The sequence below is a fragment of the Neolamprologus brichardi genome, chromosome 18 (genome assembly GCF_056152115.1).
Source record: "Neolamprologus brichardi isolate AB-2024 chromosome 18, ASM5615211v1, whole genome shotgun sequence".
Lineage (NCBI taxonomy): Eukaryota > Metazoa > Chordata > Actinopteri > Cichliformes > Cichlidae > Neolamprologus > Neolamprologus brichardi.
The window spans coordinates 8315908-8334532 of NC_142121.1; the positions used below are offsets into that span (position 1 = coordinate 8315908).

General features: G+C 41.2%; 2 protein-coding genes across 3 annotated transcripts; both read right to left on the minus strand.

The window, feature by feature from the left end:
* Positions 1–3022: 3022 nt before the first annotated feature.
* Positions 3023–9426, minus strand: LOC148097622 (tripartite motif-containing protein 16-like). 2 transcript variants are annotated; one of them, XM_087832407.1, is made up of 2 exons: positions 9220–9426; positions 3023–5036 (listed from the first exon to the last, which is right to left on the minus strand). In XM_087832407.1, exons 1-2 carry the CDS (start codon positions 9259–9261, stop codon positions 3384–3386), a joined length of 1695 nt encoding a protein of 564 aa, XP_087688533.1. In that variant the 5' UTR covers positions 9262–9426; the 3' UTR covers positions 3023–3383. The 2 variants fall into 2 exon arrangements, with proteins under 2 accessions (XP_087688533.1, XP_087688534.1); XM_087832408.1 differs by lacking the exon at positions 9220–9426 and having other exon boundaries at positions 3023–5045.
* Positions 9427–16114: 6688 nt separating this feature from the next.
* On the minus strand, positions 16115–18203 carry LOC148097623 (zinc finger BED domain-containing protein 4-like). Its single transcript, XM_087831296.1, has 3 exons — positions 17621–18203; positions 17341–17559; positions 16115–16119 (listed from the first exon to the last, which is right to left on the minus strand). The coding sequence occupies exons 1-3, from the start codon at positions 18180–18182 to the stop codon at positions 16115–16117; spliced, it is 786 nt and encodes a 261-aa protein (XP_087687422.1). The 5' UTR covers positions 18183–18203.
* Between the last annotated feature and the right edge of the window lie 422 nt (positions 18204–18625).

Consider the following 18625-nt stretch of genomic DNA (forward strand, 5'->3'; position numbering starts at 1 on the left):
ATGCGTCTCCCGGTCCCCCAAGCGAAGGGCCGTGGCAAATGAGTTCGTGAGGGATTCGAACTGGCGGCCCTCTGTACCAGAGACTTCCGCCACATGTCATACGCTAAGCGGCCGGCCGAGAGATCCATTGAAAAAAAGGCCATTTATCTTTTCTTTCCTTTTCCCATTTAGCGTTTTTTCTCATCGTTTTTACAAAGTACACATTAAGCTTCTTCTGCAATATTCTTACACACTAATTACACATGCAAACCTACACTGTACCATGGAATATTGTGTTTCATTTTAAATATTAAATAGGCTCAACTCAATTTTTAACTATTTCTTATTAGAACTACATTTAAATAACTTACCAGTACTTTTTATGCAAAAATGCTGAGAAACTCCATTTATTTCACTTGTCTTAACTTACAAAAACTAACTAAGCTGCAAGTTTTGCTTCACAGGGCGGAAGGATGAAAGATGTGTTTTGAAAATGCCACGTCACTACCGTCCTCCTCCCTCTCCGATCAGTCCGCATGTTCACGGTGCCAGCATTTGTTATGGAATATGTTGAGCAAACCTGGAGAAGCCTCAGCTCAACATATTATTGTCATTGCTGTGGATCTTTAGCTGATACACTGACTTGGTGAGTAAATGTTTACTCTTATTCAAACTGATTTTGTGGCTTCTCTTAGTTTAGCACCAGGATTATAATCTTGCTAGCTAGTTAGTGTTAGCCTAGCGTTGCTGCTGCCGCTGGGCTCATGTTACTTAAAAATTAACACCACAGCCTTAAAAACCTTACATAAAACTATGTCTGTGAAATTTTCTGTTGATTGTTTGAAATAAAAAAGTGAGATAAGAGCCCAGACAAAATTCTTCGGGAGGTATAGCCGTTAGGGGTAGGGTGGGGTGTGGGGGGTATTTTCAATCCATAGCCATAACTAACTAACTAATTATATAGATAATGTTTAACCTGAGTAGCAAAAGAGTGCAGGGGGGTTGAAAACAATAAGCCAGGAGTTAGCTGTGCTTCTGGACTCTATCAAGCCTTGACCTCCCGGTCAGCTATTGCGCTGGTGGATAACAGAGCTCTCCGAAAACGTGGAAGCACTTTTGCAAATATGTGATATTTTTATAAATTAAGTAGATATTTGAGCATTACACAGCTACATTCTCGCCTGAAAATATCTTAAAAGGTTATTTTGTGACCCAGAAAGGGTAGTCTGGGGAAAAGGAGGAGGGTGGTCATTAGAGCCTGTGCATACTTGTAAACGCAGCAATGGCAGAGGAGCGCGGCTAAAAAACGTATTACTTTTTCTGGGTCACAAAATAAACTTTTAAGATATTTTCAGGCGAGAATGTAGCTGTGTAAAGTTCAAATATCTGCTCGATTTATCAAGACATCACATATTTGCAAAAATGCTCTGACGTTTTCGGAGACGTCCATTTTTTTTTTCATGCTTTGTGGCAGCTTTTGAACATCTGTGGCATCTATTAATGTCAAATCTAGCCTTTATTTAACAACATAAGCAATCTCTATGTTACAATAATTGCACAGCCATTAAGGATAAAATCAGTTTCTGAAAACTGTTCTGCTTTTTCTCCCTCTGCTTGCTTCTTACTGTCTTTGAGGATCGGGATCAGCACTCCTGTTGTTGGACAGAAAGACATCAACTCAGTGGTAAGTATTTCGGTTTTCCAATATATTAGCAACTGTCAGTGACATTTATATTAATCAGGCTGAACTTTAATCATACTTTAGATCAGCCTGTTTTACTTATCGTTTTATTCGTGCTTTGGTTTGGGGAAGTTGTTTCTTTACTGATCTTTTCCTGTCTTCTGTTATTAGACTTGAGATATGACTGCACTATGCTGTTGCTGGTGACTCCAGTTAATTCTACAAGACATGCTGTGTAAGTAAACAAACAACAACAGTTTGGTCTGCATTTCTTGAAAGATCACATCCCCCAAACTTAGTTTAGAGGGTCTACACTGTATATAGTGAAGTCTGCAATTTTTCTAACAGCAAAATTTGTTTTGTTCCCAAATCATTTTGCACATCATTAGAATGAAAGTTATTGGCCATGTTTGCATAGCCCTTTTTAAAATTATGCTTTCATGGCATTATTGTGTGTCGGGTGGGGGTCAGGGCTATCCAGACTGACAATTGGGACATTGAATGTCACCTCTCTGGTGGGGAGGGAGCCTGAGATTGTGTAAATTGGAGTCTGTTTTATACCAAATGCAGAAAAAAATGTTTTAAGAAAGCAATTAAGTTCATGTTCCAAAAAATATGATTGTTTGCTCGCAGGACACCAGGAGAGATGAGTCCTCCGTCACAGATGGTGTGGTCAGTGAAGATGGTCGCCTGCAGGTTCAAGCTCATTGCATCTCCAACCCACATCCACTGCCACTGTACTTAAGGGAAGTTAAAGACCTTCTTCTGCACTTACATTTGGATCACCTCGATCCATGACAGTCATTCGGGCAGTAATGCCTGGACTGGAAACAAGCCATCCTTAAAACATTACAACATTCCAGCTCCTGTGTTGGAATGAAAAACAAATGTGTTGTTTAAATCAGAGACTGCACTTGTGACAGAACAATAAATATTTTATTTTGATTATATAAGTAATGTAAGTACAAAACAAACTTGTGGTAGGCCTAAACTTCTTTTCAGAATAATTACATCTGAGACTTTGTTTCATTGTAAGATTATAACAGTGATGGCAATATAATTGTTTGTTGTTCAGCAGAACAGTGTCCAGTATGTTGGCTGTTATACTTTGTTGTGTTTGAAAATAAAAGTTGGGCTGATTTTAACATCATTACAAAAAGTGTTGTTAATTATTTTTAATCATATTCAGGTTACCACAAATAGTTTTTTCATTTAGTTGAACTTGAAATGTTTGTCAGTAGGTAAACAATTAAAATTGTACAGTCAGAAATATCAAGTTATTCTTAATACTGCAGACTTGCAATGTGAAAGTTGTCCTAACAGTCATCTTAAGTAAGCTTCACGTAGTTTTTTTTGAGGCAACGAGTTTGCATAGTTTTGAGTTCTGGGAACTAACAAGGCTGTACAGTGTACTCAAAATAAATAAGTTGTCATAATTTAGTCATTTTTAGCTAAGCTTTACTCAATTTTTTTTGAGGCAACGAGTTTCCTCAATTTCTTTGAGTTCTGGGAACTAATTAGATTTTACAGTGCAAATGGCTCTTTGGATCTTAAAGGTTGCTGACCCCTGATTTAGAGGATAGAGAAGTTTACATTTTTATGTGGAGAAATATTTTAGTAAATAAACATGATGATGAGCAGTGATAGCCTCCATAAAAAGTCACAGGAAAGATCTCCTTTAAAAGTCCAAAACACAAAATACCGAATTAAACTGGACTTCAGTCTATTTCAGTGTAATAAACTCAGCAGTGTTTCCATAATACTGAAACCAAAGTCCAGCATAGAGCGGCTGAGTGAATGTGGTCTGGACTCTGTGGAGGAGAGTCATGGTTTCAGAGACGCTGTAGAAGGACAAAATACCTGCTCTGTGATCCAGGTACACTCCTACTCTGGAGGAACGAGGACCTGAGACACGAGTTTGGATGTTGTTGTACCGAAATGTACAACTGTTGTTGTAAAAATCTAATGCCCAAGATTTGTCATTATATCCAAATACACATTCACTCCCTGCTCTGCTGATATTCTTGTAAGCGACTGCTACATAACCTCCTCTCCCTCTCCACTCCACCTCCCAGTAACAACGTCGAGTCAGACTCTCTCTACTCAGGAGCTGACACTTTTTAGTGAATCTGTCTGGATGATCAGAATAAGTCTGTTGTTGATTCACTGCTGTTACTTTTCTGTTCCCCTCTGATAATAATAGATGTTTGTTTGCTGTGTTGGGATCCAGTGTGATTTCACATGAATATTTTAAGAATCCAGCTCTGGTCTTTGGCTCTGGTGGATCTGACAGTGAAACATCCACTTCAGTGACTGTCAGTGAGATGTTTGTCCATTCCTCTCTCAGAATGTCCTGTAGTTTATCTCTGACCTCTGACACAGCTGCTGTCACATCCTCAAAGTAGCTCAGAGGACGGATATTGATGCTGGATGAGTCTGTAGACTCACTGAGTGCTGACAGTGAGGGGTAGTTGTGTAGAAACTGGATGTGATCCTCTGTGTGTGAGAGCTGCTTCAGCTCAGCATCTTTCCTCTTCAGCTCAGTGATCTCCTGCTCCAGCTTCTCCTGAAGCTCTTTGACTCGACTCACTTCAGTTTCCTGCTGGGATCTGATCTGCTGCTTCACATCAGAGCTTCTTTTCTGGATGAGATGGATCAGCTCAGTGAAGATCTTCTCACTGTGTTCCACTGTTTGATCAGCAGACTGATTGATGGCCTCCACCTCCTGTTGAAGCAGCTTCACATCTTTCTCTCTGTCCTGGATTCTCTGCTGGATGTTTTGTCGACTCACCTCCAGCTCTCTCTGCCTCTCAGTCCTTTCTGCTGCAGCTGAGACTGTGTCGTGGCCTTTATGTTCATCCATAGAGCAGAGATAACAGATACTCTGCTGATCAGTACGGCAGAACATCTTCATCACCTCATCATGACGAGAGCAGATCTTCTCCTGGAGCTTCTTGGAGGGCTCCACCAGCTTGTGTTTCATGAATGTAGGTGAATCATAATGAGTCTGAAGGTGTTTCTCACAGTAAGATGCCAGACAGAATAAACAGGACTTGAAGGCTTTCATTTTTCTTCCAGTGCAGACATCACAGGCCACATCTTCAGGTCCAGCATAGCAGTGATCAGCAGGAGCAGCTTGGAGTCCAGTCTTCTTCAGCTCCTCCACTAAATCTGCTAACATGGTGTTTTTCACCAGGACAGGCCTCGCTGTGAAAGTCTGTCTGCACTGAGGGCAGCTGTAGATTTTCTTCTTTTCCTCTTCATCCCAGAAGCTTTTAATACAGTTCCTGCAGTAGCTGTGTCCACAGGGAATAGCCACCGGATCCTTCAGTAGATCCAAACAGACTGAACAGCAGAATTTTGTTTGATCCATTTGCTTCATGTGCTGTGCCGTTTCACCGTCTCTCAGTGACTGTCAGACAGTTTCACTTCCTCTGAACAGAAACAACCTCTGTGCTCTGAAGGGAAACAGATCTCTGCTCTTTTTCACCTCCTACAGGAAATGAGGCTCACCAGCAACTGCATTTACACCATGTTGTTTAGACCCATCCTGATACAGACACATCTGTGAAGGGAGGCAACAACAAGTCATAAATGCTTATTTCATCAGTGCCAGGGTTTGTTATGTTTGATTTACAATATGCAGTTAAAATTGTGACCTAGCTAACCTTGTTAACTAGTAACTTAGCCTATATGAAATGCCTTGTGGCGATGATTTAAATAAGGTAAAACTTTATTGGTATAGTACCTTTTGAGATAATAACAGAGCGCTCCATGATAACGATGGTTACACCCTTGTGCACAGGTGTCAAAACCTCAATCCTTGAGGTCCTGAAACTTTTACATCTGTCGCTGCTCCAACACACCTCAATAAAATCAGATCAATTAGCAAGAGCCCTGACTGCATACTGAGGTGGCAATTCAGCCATTAGATTCATGTTATAGCAGCTCATGAATGAACGTGGCACAATCAAAGCATTTTTATTGTTGAAGTACATTTTTTCCAAACACTTTCATTTAAAACTAGAAAATGCATTTTCTGAAGAAACTGCAGTGTGAATGCTGATAACTGAACGTTTTGAGTTGAAATAATTGCTGAATGTTAAGTTAAAAATGTTGAGGTTTAGGGGTTCCCACCTCAGCATGTAGTCAAGACTCTTGCTAATGACCTACTCATTTTATTCAGGTGTGTTGCAGCAGGGACACATGTAAAAGTTTCAGGACTTTGACACCCCTGCCCTTGTGGATTAAACAGGATGGATTTTGTACCATAAGACGGGACAAAACAGCTGATGAATTTGTTACACTCTTAACTCATCTAAACAAGGCATTTTGTAGAGGGTACAGCAGCCATGGCAGTTTTTCTAGAAACAACTAATCTCACGTGTTGACTTTTTCTCAAAATAAGCATGGCAACAACTGTCTACAATAAATCAAACATATGTTTTACTCATTATGTAAGAATTGTTATACAAATGACCAGTGCCAAGCAGGGCTGATACAAATGATGATTTTTATCGTCAACTAGTCACCGATTATTTTTGCGATTAGTTGACTGATCAGATCATGCATCCATTGGACGCACAGCTTACTGCACTAGCATGACTCATCCTCCAAATCCGGGGAAAAGGCCTCCGAAGGATGCCGCCCCTGAATTTGGACAGAGCTACGATGCCGGAGACTGCTTCTTCTTCTTTTGCCTTTAACGGCAGCTGGCATCCTTGAACACGCATTGATGCCATCTTCTGTTTCAGTCCGTTATTACACTCTTAAATCCTACTGCTTATTCCTGTGTCTTTCAGGATCTTACAAAGCTTCAAACGACGCGTCGACTATTAAATTAGTGGTCTACGATTTTGATAAACTCTTGAATCAAATGACAACCATTGTAGCTCTCTTCACGACAACACAGACACAGGTCGGTTCTTTGAAACGGGCGTTTATTACTTGGGGCTTCTCTCCTCAGCTTCACCATCACCAGTACGCCGATACGCCATTACGCCAGTACGCCGTGAGAACTGGTCCCGAGCGAACAGTACAAACCAATTAGCAACTTTACAGTACACATATTAAGTCCAAACACAAATAAAAAACATTTCTCAAATGACAAATACCTCGTTGGCTGCTTGTCCTGAAAAGAGGTCGTTAAGTCCTTGTATTGCCTTTTCTTTTAGCAAACCTTTAGCTTAAAATCGCTTCATGAGAGACATCTGCTCCCTCGCAGTCCATGCAAAGTCTCGTGTACTCTCGTTAAGGGTATTCTCACGAGACACTAGCTCTTACACTTTACACATGTACATTTCAAATAAAGACATTTCAACACAAACTATATATTCATTAAATTTTGTAACTTATTATAAATCAGTCATCTACATCATGAAAACTACACAGAACATTTTAACAGCATTTACACTCCCACCAAAATCACTCATTGACTTAAAATGAGAGATTTTCCTCAATAAAAATTATAAGGAAGTGATGTGTGAGTGTACATTTAAGTGTAGGTCATTTAGCTTTACGTGTGTTTTAGGTGGCCTCAAGTAATGTAACTACTTTGTGAACAGGCCTCTCAAGGTAAACTGACTTAGTGATTGGTTTTCCCTTATCAAAGGTAGTGTCACTGAGCAGAAGCTTTAGCTTTCGCACCTTGCCATCTGCGCTGGGCAGGGCTTCCACAACCCTTGCAAGCTTCCACTGGTTTCTTGGTGCACTGTCATCCTTTAATATTACAATGTCATCCGCTTGCAAGTTTCGTGACACCTTCTGCCATTTCTGTCGTTGTTGGAGGTTTAGCAGGTATTCTCGTTTCCATCGTTGCCAAAATTCATTGGCCAAAAACTGCACTCTTCTCCACCTTTTGTGCAGATAGAGGTCTTCTTTGCAGAATTGTCCAGGGGGTGGCAGAATTACAGATGATTTCATGGTTAGAATGTGGTTGGGAGTGAGGGGTTCTGGACCAGTAGGATCGTGAAGATGCTCGACACTTAGTGGCCTGCTGTTGATTATGGTCATTGTTTCATACAGAAACGTTCTTAGAGTTGTGGTGTCAAGTCTGCTGGCGGACTTGTCGAGCATAGCTATCAGGATGCTTCGGATTGTTCGAATCTGGCGTTCCCAAACTCCTCCCATATGACTAGCTGATGGGACATTCAGCACAAATTCACAACCAAGCGCCCTTGTACGGTCTTGATCCATTCCTTCAAGCAATTCAGAAAGCTCCTTTCTAGCACCAACAAAGTTTGTCCCTCTATCACATCTTAGCTGGCGCACGGGTCCTCGAATAGCTATGAATGATCGAAGTGCATTAATGAATGCGTCTGTTGTCAAATCGTCAAGGGTTTCTATGTGAACTGCTCTAGAACATAGGCAGGTAAATAACAATCCGTATCGTTTCAACTCTCTCCTTCCTTCCTTCACAATAAAGGGGCCAAAACAATCAAGCCCACAATAAGTAAAGGGGGGAGATGTCTCAATTCTCTCTCCTGGTAGATTTGCCATTTGTTGAACCTCAGTTGTTCTTCTGTATCGTCTACATTTTACACACTTGTAAATGTGTGAGGAGACCACACTTCCACATCCTAGGACCCATATTCCGTTTGCGCGCAACTCATTCATGGTCATGCCCCTTCCTTGATGGTGTATGCGCTCATGATGATGTTTGACCAGCAGAGCTGACACATGAGATTTTTTCGGAAGAATCGCAGGATGCTTTACATCATGGTGTAAGGCTGACTGAGACAGCCGTCCTCCCACCCTAAGAACATTGGTTTCGTCCAGGAAAGCATTCAGCTGGCGTAGCCTGTTGTGCCTGCTCAAAGTGTGTTCCTTCTTGCCTCTTATTTTCTTTATGTCTTCAGCAAACGTGTCTTCTTGTATGAGTTTGATGATGAACATCTCTGCTTCTCTTCGTTCTTCAAGATTAGTCGACTCATTAGTTCTCGACTGAAATCCCTTAAACTCTCTGACAAATCTCTTGAGCCTGGCAATGGCTCTCACCACTCTGGACCAGTCAGAAAATTTAGTTAAACGGTTTACCATTGGATTCTGTTCTCTTGCTTTAACTGCATGAACATGTGCTCTCCGAAGTTCAGGATCAGTAGCCTCAACTTCTCCCACCATTCCCACTTCATGTGGGAGATTTTGCTGCCAAAGGAAGTTGGGTCCTTTCAGCCAGTTAGATTCTTTAATTTGAACTGCAGTCAATCCTCTTGAGGCTCCATCAGCTGGGTTGTCTTCAGAGTTGACATGTCGCCATTGTTCAGGTTTTGTGCTAGATCTTATCCGCTGGATGCGGTTGGCCACGAATGTTTGGAACCTTTTAGCATCATTGTTCACATAGCCAAGGACCACCTTTGAGTCAGTCCAGTAATACTCTTGCACATTTTCAATCTCTAGCTCGCCTCTAATGATATCACCAATGCGGACTGAGGTCACAGCTGAAGATAACTCAAGCCTTGGGATGGTTGTTAGTTTGGTAGGGGCTACTCTTGCTTTCCCCAAGACAAGTGAACAACTTATCTGTCCTGTTTCACTCACTGCTCTAAGGTACGAGCATGCACCATACCCTTTGAAGCTTGCATCAGAAAAGTTGTGAAGCTCATATAGTGAGACTTCACCAAAGTTTGATGGAAGGTAGCTTCTTGGAATCTTTAGAACTGCCAAATGAGGCAGATCTTTGAGCCATGACTCCCATTGTGGCTGGATGTGCTCGGGGAGAGGTTCATCCCAGCTTACCTTGTCTCTACACAGCGTTTGAAGAATCTGTTTGCCGACAAGTAGGAATGGAGCCACGAAACCTAGTGGATCATAGACTGAGGCAACAGTTGAGAGAACCCCTCTCCTTGTCAGTGGGTTTTCTTTTACCACCACCCTGAACTGAAATTCATCCGCCTCAACACACCACTGAACTCCAAGTGCTCGCTCGATATGAAGTTCTCCTAGAGCCATGTTTAGATCTTTGGTGTGAACACATTCTTGTGGTGGAATTGTTGCAATCACACTCTCATCGTTGGATACAAACTTATGTAGCCGTAGATTTCCTGTTTTGCACAGAGCTCTTGATTCCTTTACCAGGCGTATGGCTTCAGCAGTCGACCTTACACTTGTCAGGCCATCATCTACATAGAAGCTTCTTTGGATGAACTTGATGGCTTCTTTGCTGAACTTGCCTTGGCCTTGTGAAGCTAGGAATTTCAGTCCAAAGTTGGAGCAACCGGGGGATGAAGCTGCCCCAAAGAGGTGTACCTTCATCCTGTACACCGAGGGTTCAGAATCCAAATCACCTCCATCCCACCAGAGGAACCTGAGATAGTCTTGATGTTCCCTTGCAACGTGGAACTGGTGAAACATTTTTTCGATGTCACACATTATGGCTATAGGACCCTTTCTAAATCGACACAACACACCAACTAATGTGTTAGTCAGGTCTGGACCTGTCAAGAGATGGTCATTTAGAGAAGTTTCTTGGTAGCGTGCCGAACAATCGAAAACCACACGGATCTTCCCGGGCTTGTGGGGATGGTAGACACCATGGTGTGGTATGTACCATGCTGGCTGGTTGTCTAATTCAGACTGTGGCACCTTCTCAGCATCTCTTCTACTTATGATTTCATTCATGAAGTTGACATAGTCCGTGTAATATTGTTCATTTCTCCTCAGTCGACGCTCTAATGAGCTGAGCCTGTGAACTGCACACTGTTTATTGTCTGGAAGATTAGGTTTGTCTGTCTTGAAAGGAAGCGGAAGTTCATAGTGGCCATCTTCCTTCTGTCTTATTCCAGCTTTCACTTTAGACAGAAAGAGGAGGTCCTCCTGAGAAACTAGATCATCATCTGTTGAGTGATCTGTAAAATCTGATTCAAAAGTCTTAATTATGTCAAGTGGGTGGATCTCTTTGACTTGAGTCCTGCACGCAAAGTGCACTTCCTTCTTTAGCTGAACTGATGGATGCACAGTCGGTGTCACTTGCCGTACTATGATTCTATGACTGAATCCTATTGGATCGCTGTTGTCGCTTGCTGAATGTGAGCAACCAACAATGCTCCAGCCCAGATCAGTCCGCTGCGCATATGGATGATTTTCGTCACCAGACAGGATCTCTCTTGGGAGGAGGGCTCGTTGACAGTTGTAGCCTATAAGAAGGCCTACTTCGCAATCCAACTGTGGTGGAATCTTTTCTGACAGTTGCTCTAGATGTGGCCATTTTAGAGCTGTTTCAGAGGTTGGAATGTGCAGCCTGTTTACTGGGATAAATTCTCTTGTGAAAACAGGTGGTAGTGGGATCCTTTTCTCTGAGTTGTATCCTCTCACTTGTAGACCTGTCAGTTTCTGACATGGAATAACTGTCGACTTGGCAGACATTGTGGACAGTCGCAGACTGACATTCTCTCTGTTTGTGTTCAGGCCTTGAGCCATTTCATCTAGTATGAAGGTGGTATCGCTCTGTGTGTCTAAGAGTGCATAAACTAGCAGTTCTTGTTCTGGCTGCTTAATAGATGACACCCAGACTGGCAAGATAGAAGACGTTTGTGTGCTTAGACCCTCTTGAATAACTCTGTTGGAAGTGGCTGTTGCGGTCCTTTCTGTGGTTCCTGCCTTGTCCTTTGAAATTTCACTTCCATTTAGGTGGATTGGCCTTTGACGTTCCTTGAACTTATCGTCATGCAAACATGTTGGGTGTCTCTTTTGGCATTTCTCACACGTGCTTTTGTTAGCACATTTTCTTGAGTGATGACCGGTCTTCAAACATCCAAAGCAAAGCTTCTCTGTGTGTACAAACTTAACACGATCCTGAACTGTCTTTTCTGTGAAACTTCGGCATTTATCTAGGATGTGTCCTGTCCTTTTGCAGAAAACACATGATGTAATACTGCTCTGTGTTGTACTTGTGGTCAGAGTCTTTGCTTGAACTATTTGGCTTCGTAGATGCCTTGGTTTCTCGCTTTCAACACTCTTAAGTGCTTGTATTGAGGAAATTGGATCGCAAGCAAGATCTGCTTCCTTTGATAGGAAGTCAACAAACACCTTGAATGGTGGGTACTCAGCTTTTACTTGTCTGACTTCCATCACTTTGCGATTCCAGCTGGAAACCAACCAATCTGGCAATTTCAGCAGAATCCTCTGACTCTCAACGCAGTCATTCAAGACCTCCAGCATCTTGACATGAGACATGGCAGCCTCACAGCTCTTGAGAAAGTCTGCAAATTCTCTTAGCTCGCAAGCATCCTTAGAACCTATCTTTGGCCATGCATGCAGCTTGTCTCTGAGTGACTTCCCAATTAGGAATGGGTCTCCGAAACGTTTCTCTAAAAGCTTCCAGGCTGAGTCATATGCTGCTTCTGTGCCCAATAGAAGAAATCCTTCCACGGCCTTCTTTGCTGTGCCACCTAAGTACTTTCTTAGGTAATATAATTTTTCATTCTTTGGGATGTTCTTCCTTTCTATTAATGTTTCAAAGGACAGTTGCCAGTCTTTGAACTTCAAGGGATCTCCTGTAAACACCGCAGGTTCTGGTGTTGGGAGCCGGTTTGCACTCATAGCTTCTACTAGTACATTGACCAGATCTAAGCTATTCCGCTCTTGAGGCCTCAACACTGAGGCTGGAGGAGACTGAGGTAGCTGTTGTGGACAAGGAGCTTGACTTGTAACTGCTAGGGATTGAGGAATGAATGGGGGACTTGATGCATTGAGAGAATGGGTTGTGACTGGAAGTACTGTGGAGTCAGCGACTCTAAGCTCTGGCAGTACTTCACTACCATACAACAAATCAGTTGCTTCTATGTTTTCTTCAGCTTCATCATAGACCCTCACTCGAGCTCTAGCAGCATTTAGCTTCTTTACTTCTTCTAGGCGTGCAAGTTTTCTACGTTTGTCTTGGATTGCTTGCTGTCTGGCTAGGTTCTCAGCCTCTAACATTTGAAGTTCTGTTTCTTCCTTTTCTTGCTCCTCCAACACTGCCAAGACTTCCTGAGTTGCAGCAGCTTCAGCTACAGCCTCTATTCTTTTGACAGAGTGGCTGCTAGAGTGGGTAGAACTACATCCTTGACGAGACAGTGGTCTAGAAACAGAACCTGTTGAGCCTAGAACAGATCCAGCATCAGGCCAAGACTCTTCATCTTTATCTGCTTCATGACCTTTAAGCTGTCTCTCTGCTCTTTGAATAATAAATTCTGAGAATGACATACATGTATCAACCCTGCGCCGCAGGTCTGGTTCAGGGGTTTGCGCTTGACGCAGCTCCTCATAAACTACCTTTACATCAGAACAGGTGCTTTTGATGTTCTCAATAAGCTCAGTTAACTCATCCTTAGAAGCATCACCACTTAATAACTCTTTGCCTATTCGTGCATGACACCTCCACTTCTCATAGATGATTTTGTATTTGCGTTGAATGTGCTTCAGTCTCTCATCTTGGTATGCTCTTCCCCTTTCTGTTAGGGTACGTGCCCTCTCACTTCTTCGAAGCCCCTCTAGTTCTGCTGCAGATTCAGTGCCAGTAGCTTCAGCTTGAGCGGATTGTTCAGCATCTTTATGGCAGGTCTCTCTGCTTATGTTAGACATGTTGAGATTATAGCAGTGTGATTGTGCAGCTATTAAACTTCAACTAGATTTCTTCTGGACTACGTGTAAGTGAAAGTTGCAATAGACTTAATTTGAATAGCCAGTAAGGTTCATAAATGTATGTATGAGTCTTCCAACACACTGTTGACTTCAATACTGAACTTAAGTTTCAAACAGATAAGAACAACAAAATTATCTTATCACAAATATACAATAACAGTGTAAATGTACTTAGAAAGACCTTAAATCCTTATCATTTACATTACTAAAGGTTTTCAAATTTTCACATCAGTATAGTACCCCTTTAAAATTCACATAAGGTGCCCTTTAAAACTCAGCAAATTTTGTAAACTCAAAATTACTCATAACCTGTGAGCTTGTTAAATATTTACTTGTTCATTCTTTAAACCTTATGATGTACACCAACTATAAATGCAAACACATTGGATTAATCTCTACATTAAGCAAGCAAGGATAACAGATGAGTCTCTTAGTTGCAATTTCCACATTTAACCACTTCTCACACCACCTTAACTTCACTTTTGTGGTAGAGCTTCTCCTGATTTTAAACGTGAAAATTAGCGTTTTAACTCAGTCTAACCACCGTTGCTTGTTAACGCTGTGCCGATATGCGTTATGCACTCTGCTTATCTGACGTGATGCACCGGATCCGCGTCGTTTCGTCATCCGCGGCGATCCTGTCCTCTCCTACCCGTGTTGAGCAGGCGAGTTCTCACTGTAGCTCTCTTCACGACAACACAGACACAGGTCGGTTCTTTGAAACGGGCGTTTATTACTTGGGGCTTCTCTCCTCAGCTTCACCATCACCAGTACGCCGATACGCCATTACGCCAGTACGCCGTGAGAACTGGTCCCGAGCGAACAGTACAAACCAATTAGCAACTTTACAGTACACATATTAAGTCCAAACACAAATAAAAAACATTTCTCAAATGACAAATACCTCGTTGGCTGCTTGTCCTGAAAAGAGGTCGTTAAGTCCTTGTATTGCCTTTTCTTTTAGCAAACCTTTAGCTTAAAATCGCTTCATGAGAGACATCTGCTCCCTCGCAGTCCATGCAAAGTCTCGTGTACTCTCGTTAAGGGTATTCTCACGAGACACTAGCTCTTACACTTTACACATGTACATTTCAAATAAAGACATTTCAACACAAACTATATATTCATTAAATTTTGTAACTTATTATAAATCAGTCATCTACATCATGAAAACTACACAGAACATTTTAACAGCATTTACAACCATTAATGCAAGATGAAAAATAACCAATTTAAAACAATTTCGTACTGTATTTACATTGTTTTCATGCTTATGAATTTGTATTAACTGAGTGCCTTTTTTTTTTTTTTCTTTTCTTACTGTCAACTCTTTTAGTACGAAATCAACTTATGAATAACATCTGTATGGAGTCTTTTGGTACTGCTAAGGGGCTACAAGGGTAGTTTCCCACCCTGTCTCAGTTACAGCAGCACTTTGTATCATCCACAGTCTTGTATAATTTTGGTGCATTGTTGTATTGTTTGGTTATATTTTTGAAAAATTTAAAACGAAAAAACTTTTTGTTATTCGTGAATGTATTTTACTGTATTTATTACCAGTGCAAATAATTCAATTATTCATAATGGACACTCCAGTTTACAAAAAACTTGAAGGAATTTAAAATTTAACAAATTATAGGTAAAAAGATCAAAACTAGCCATTTAAATCCTGCTTCAGTTTTTGTAGCAAATCTTAAAAAGAATATTCAACATAAAAATGTAAACACAGCTGCAGATATTTTCCTATAGCAGAACATCTTTATCAACTCATCATAACCGGACTTGAAGGCTTTCATTTTTCTTCCAGTGCAGACATCACAGGCCACATCTTCAGATCCAGCATAGCAGTGATCAGCAGGAGCAGCTTGGAGTCCAGTCTTCTTCAGCTCCTCCACTAAATCTGCTAACATGGTGTTTTTCACCAGGACAGGCCTCGCTGTGAAAGTCTGTCTGCACTGAGGGCAGCTGTAGATTTTCTTCTCTTCCTCTTCATCCCAGAAGCTTTTAATACAGTTCATGCAGTAGCTGTGTCCACAGGGAATAGTCACCGGATCCTTCAGTAGATCCAAACAGACTGAACAGCAGAATTTTGTTTGATCCATTTGATTCATGTGCTGTGCCGTTTCACCGTCTCTCAGTGACTGTCAGACAGTTTCACTTCCTCTGAACAGAAACAACCTCTGTGCTCTGAAGGGAAACAGATCTCTGCTCTTTTTCACCTCCTACAGGAAATGAGGCTCACCAGCAACTGCATTTACACCATGTTGTTTAGACCCATCCTGATACAGACACATCTGTGAAGGGAGGCGCTAAAGAAATATTCTTACAGAGCGACCAAGAGCCAATCACATGATTCAGGGTGTGGTATGTTTGGTTACAGCATGCAGTAACAAGTCTGACCCAGTTAAAGTTTAATAGTTTATCTTTACTTGGTGCTTTGAAATGTGACAGTCAACACTCAGCGAGTTCATTTTATATTTCAAAAAGTTCAGCAAAGTTTAGGATGCTGTGATGAATAAAAATAAATCACACTTTATATTTTGACATTTTCTAATCTTAGTTCATTCTCACACTTACAGAATGATGCATGGGAACAACTGACTCCACTAAATCAAACCTATGTTCAAATGAAATTACTGTACAAGACAGGCAGCAAGCTTGATTTCTTGAGTATTTTTTTAAATAGTAAAATATATGTAAAACTATTTAAAAAACAAATACAGATAGTGTTCTAATTCTACATTCTTTAGTAATTTTTCCTGTGTACCACCATGGATTTCGAAACAATACATTAATATGTGCTTTAAATGCAGACACTCAAATATAACTCAACATTCACACTGAAGATACACAGTAGACATAAGAATCAGTTTTCATGCCCTTTGTTTATTCTTTCATTTAAAATCTTTGTGGTAAAGATCATCATAATTACACATTAACTTTCATGTACAGCTTAAATGTTTCACTACACTGTTGGCAGCAAAGATTACACAGCAAAGCCGATTAAACTAGAAGCTAAACGACTGTTCAGTCCAAGGGCGTAGATTTGGCATGGACGGAAGGGACCCACCAATATCCAGCGATTATTGAATTGTCCCCACCAATAATTAGAAAGAAAAACAAACCCGATAGAAAGAAAAAAACGATCTGTCAGCGTCTCATTCACCCAGCGGTGCAGAAAGAGTTAAATTACGTTCTCTACTGGAGTCCTACGTCACGTGACAAATATGGCCAATGTGATTGGAGCTCTGTTTAGTTTCAGCAGCGGCAAGCCTGCGCTGCGAGGAGGAGAGGAGGACGGCAGCAACAAGGAAGAACCTGGATATAAGAAAGTATTTTTCAAAGAAACCTGTAAGTCACTTAAAGTCAAGCTCACTCATAACATGTAGTGATGGTGAGATGAAGCCTCGTGATGAAATGAAGCTTTCCATCCAACTGGTCGACTCATGGTTCGAAGCATTGTGATGATTCATTTGCTCTACTGCGCCATCAAGTGGACGATTCAAGTGAAACGGGCTCAATGATTATAACGATGTGATGTGTAAACCTCTAAACTGAATAAATAAATTGTTTTTATGGTTATTTATCCCGAATATTGTCTCAGTATGTCTGATACAAAAGAGAAAGTGGAAACTATCAGTACAGAGTTTTTGGGATGATTGTGTAACTGTGTAATCATGCTTATGTACATCTCAATAATGACACAAACTAGTGTGTGGCGCTTCAAGTTGAATGAATAAAGAAATTACTTTTGTTCATGACACCAATAACTAAACTCTAAATATTAGTTATATTTAATATTATATTAATTTTCTATTATATTAATTTAATTAATGTTTGTGTATAATAAATTGGCAGCTTAACACAGGAATGTACATGGAAACAAAAAGGGAGGGAGTTGTGATGTGAATGTGGTTGTGACTTTATAACAGTGCTCATGACACTAGGGAAAAGTTTTCATTTGTTTTTATTCAAAAATAGCAGCTTTTCCACAGTGCTGGGCTTAAGACGGTTCCTCTTTTTTGAGAGGATTTCTCCTGCTTTTGAAAATATCCTCTCACAGGGCACAGATGAAGCAGGGGTTGCAAGAAAAACCACAGCAAGTTTATACAAGTTTGGATAAAGAAATTTGTGTCCAGCCCAGTACTCCAGCGGATTCTCCAGTCTGCCGATATTTGGTTCATGGAGGTATTTCTGTACTTCAGCTGTTGCATCAGCAGTAGCATTTGGGGTCTTTGTCTCCAGAACAGTGGTGTCCAAACGATGCCACAGTTTGCTACCTAAAACAAACAGAATGTAAGTAACTAAATACAATATAACAATCGAAATGTGCTCATATACCTTGAGTCACAGGCTGAGAAGCTTTTGATGATGAGGCTGCTGATGAGAAGGCCACGTGCCGCAAAATAGCAGCACATTCAAAAATAAGTCTCTTCCCAGCATCCATTGCTTTATTTGGGCTAAAGAAGCCTATTTTTTTGAACCTTGGATCCAGCAATGTTGCCAGTGACATGATGCTCATTGACTGCAATGTGTAGAGCTTCTCCTTTAATTGTCTCCTTAGACACTCAACCATGGTGGAGCTCTCTGGAGTTAGGACAACTCCCATTTCCTCTTCATTTAGTGCATGGTGCAACATTGTTAGAAGTGGAATTACTTTGGATCCAGACACTCGCTTTTCCTCTGACAGCTCAGTGGTGGCATCATTAAATGGGGAGAGTATTTTAAGACATTCTGCCATAAGGTCATACTGTTCAGAGGATAGTGGGCAAATATCAGTGTGCAGGCCAGCTAACGATGCTCCAATAGGTTCCCTGAGTTCATGAACACGTTGAAGCATTTGGAATGTGCTGTTCCAACGTGTATCCACCTCTTGAATTAACTTCAGTGCAGGCCGGCCCATTTGCTCCTGCACCTCTGTCAGCCTCTCCTAGAAAAACAGCCAACACAAACTGATTAATTCAAGCTGTGTTACTGCAGCAGCACCTCAAAGCAGTAATGAAATAATGGAACAAACCTTAGCAGTTGTACTGCTCTTGAAATATCCCACTATCCTCCTACAGGTAGTCCGGATGTCAGACAGCGTCGTGTGTTGATCAAGAGCTTTTTTGACCATTAGGTTTAATGTATGTGCCACACAATTACTGTGACGCAAACGAAGCTCCTTAGCACAAGCACCCATGTTTGCTGCTCCATCAGTCACATAACATGTAACTTTGTCTGTAATGCCCCACTCTGACATGAGCGCTGCTGTTACTTGTGACAAATTGACAGCAGTATGTGCTTGAGGGAAGTGCTGAACACCTAACACTACAGAATGCAATGCAGTGTTAGAGTCAATGAAAT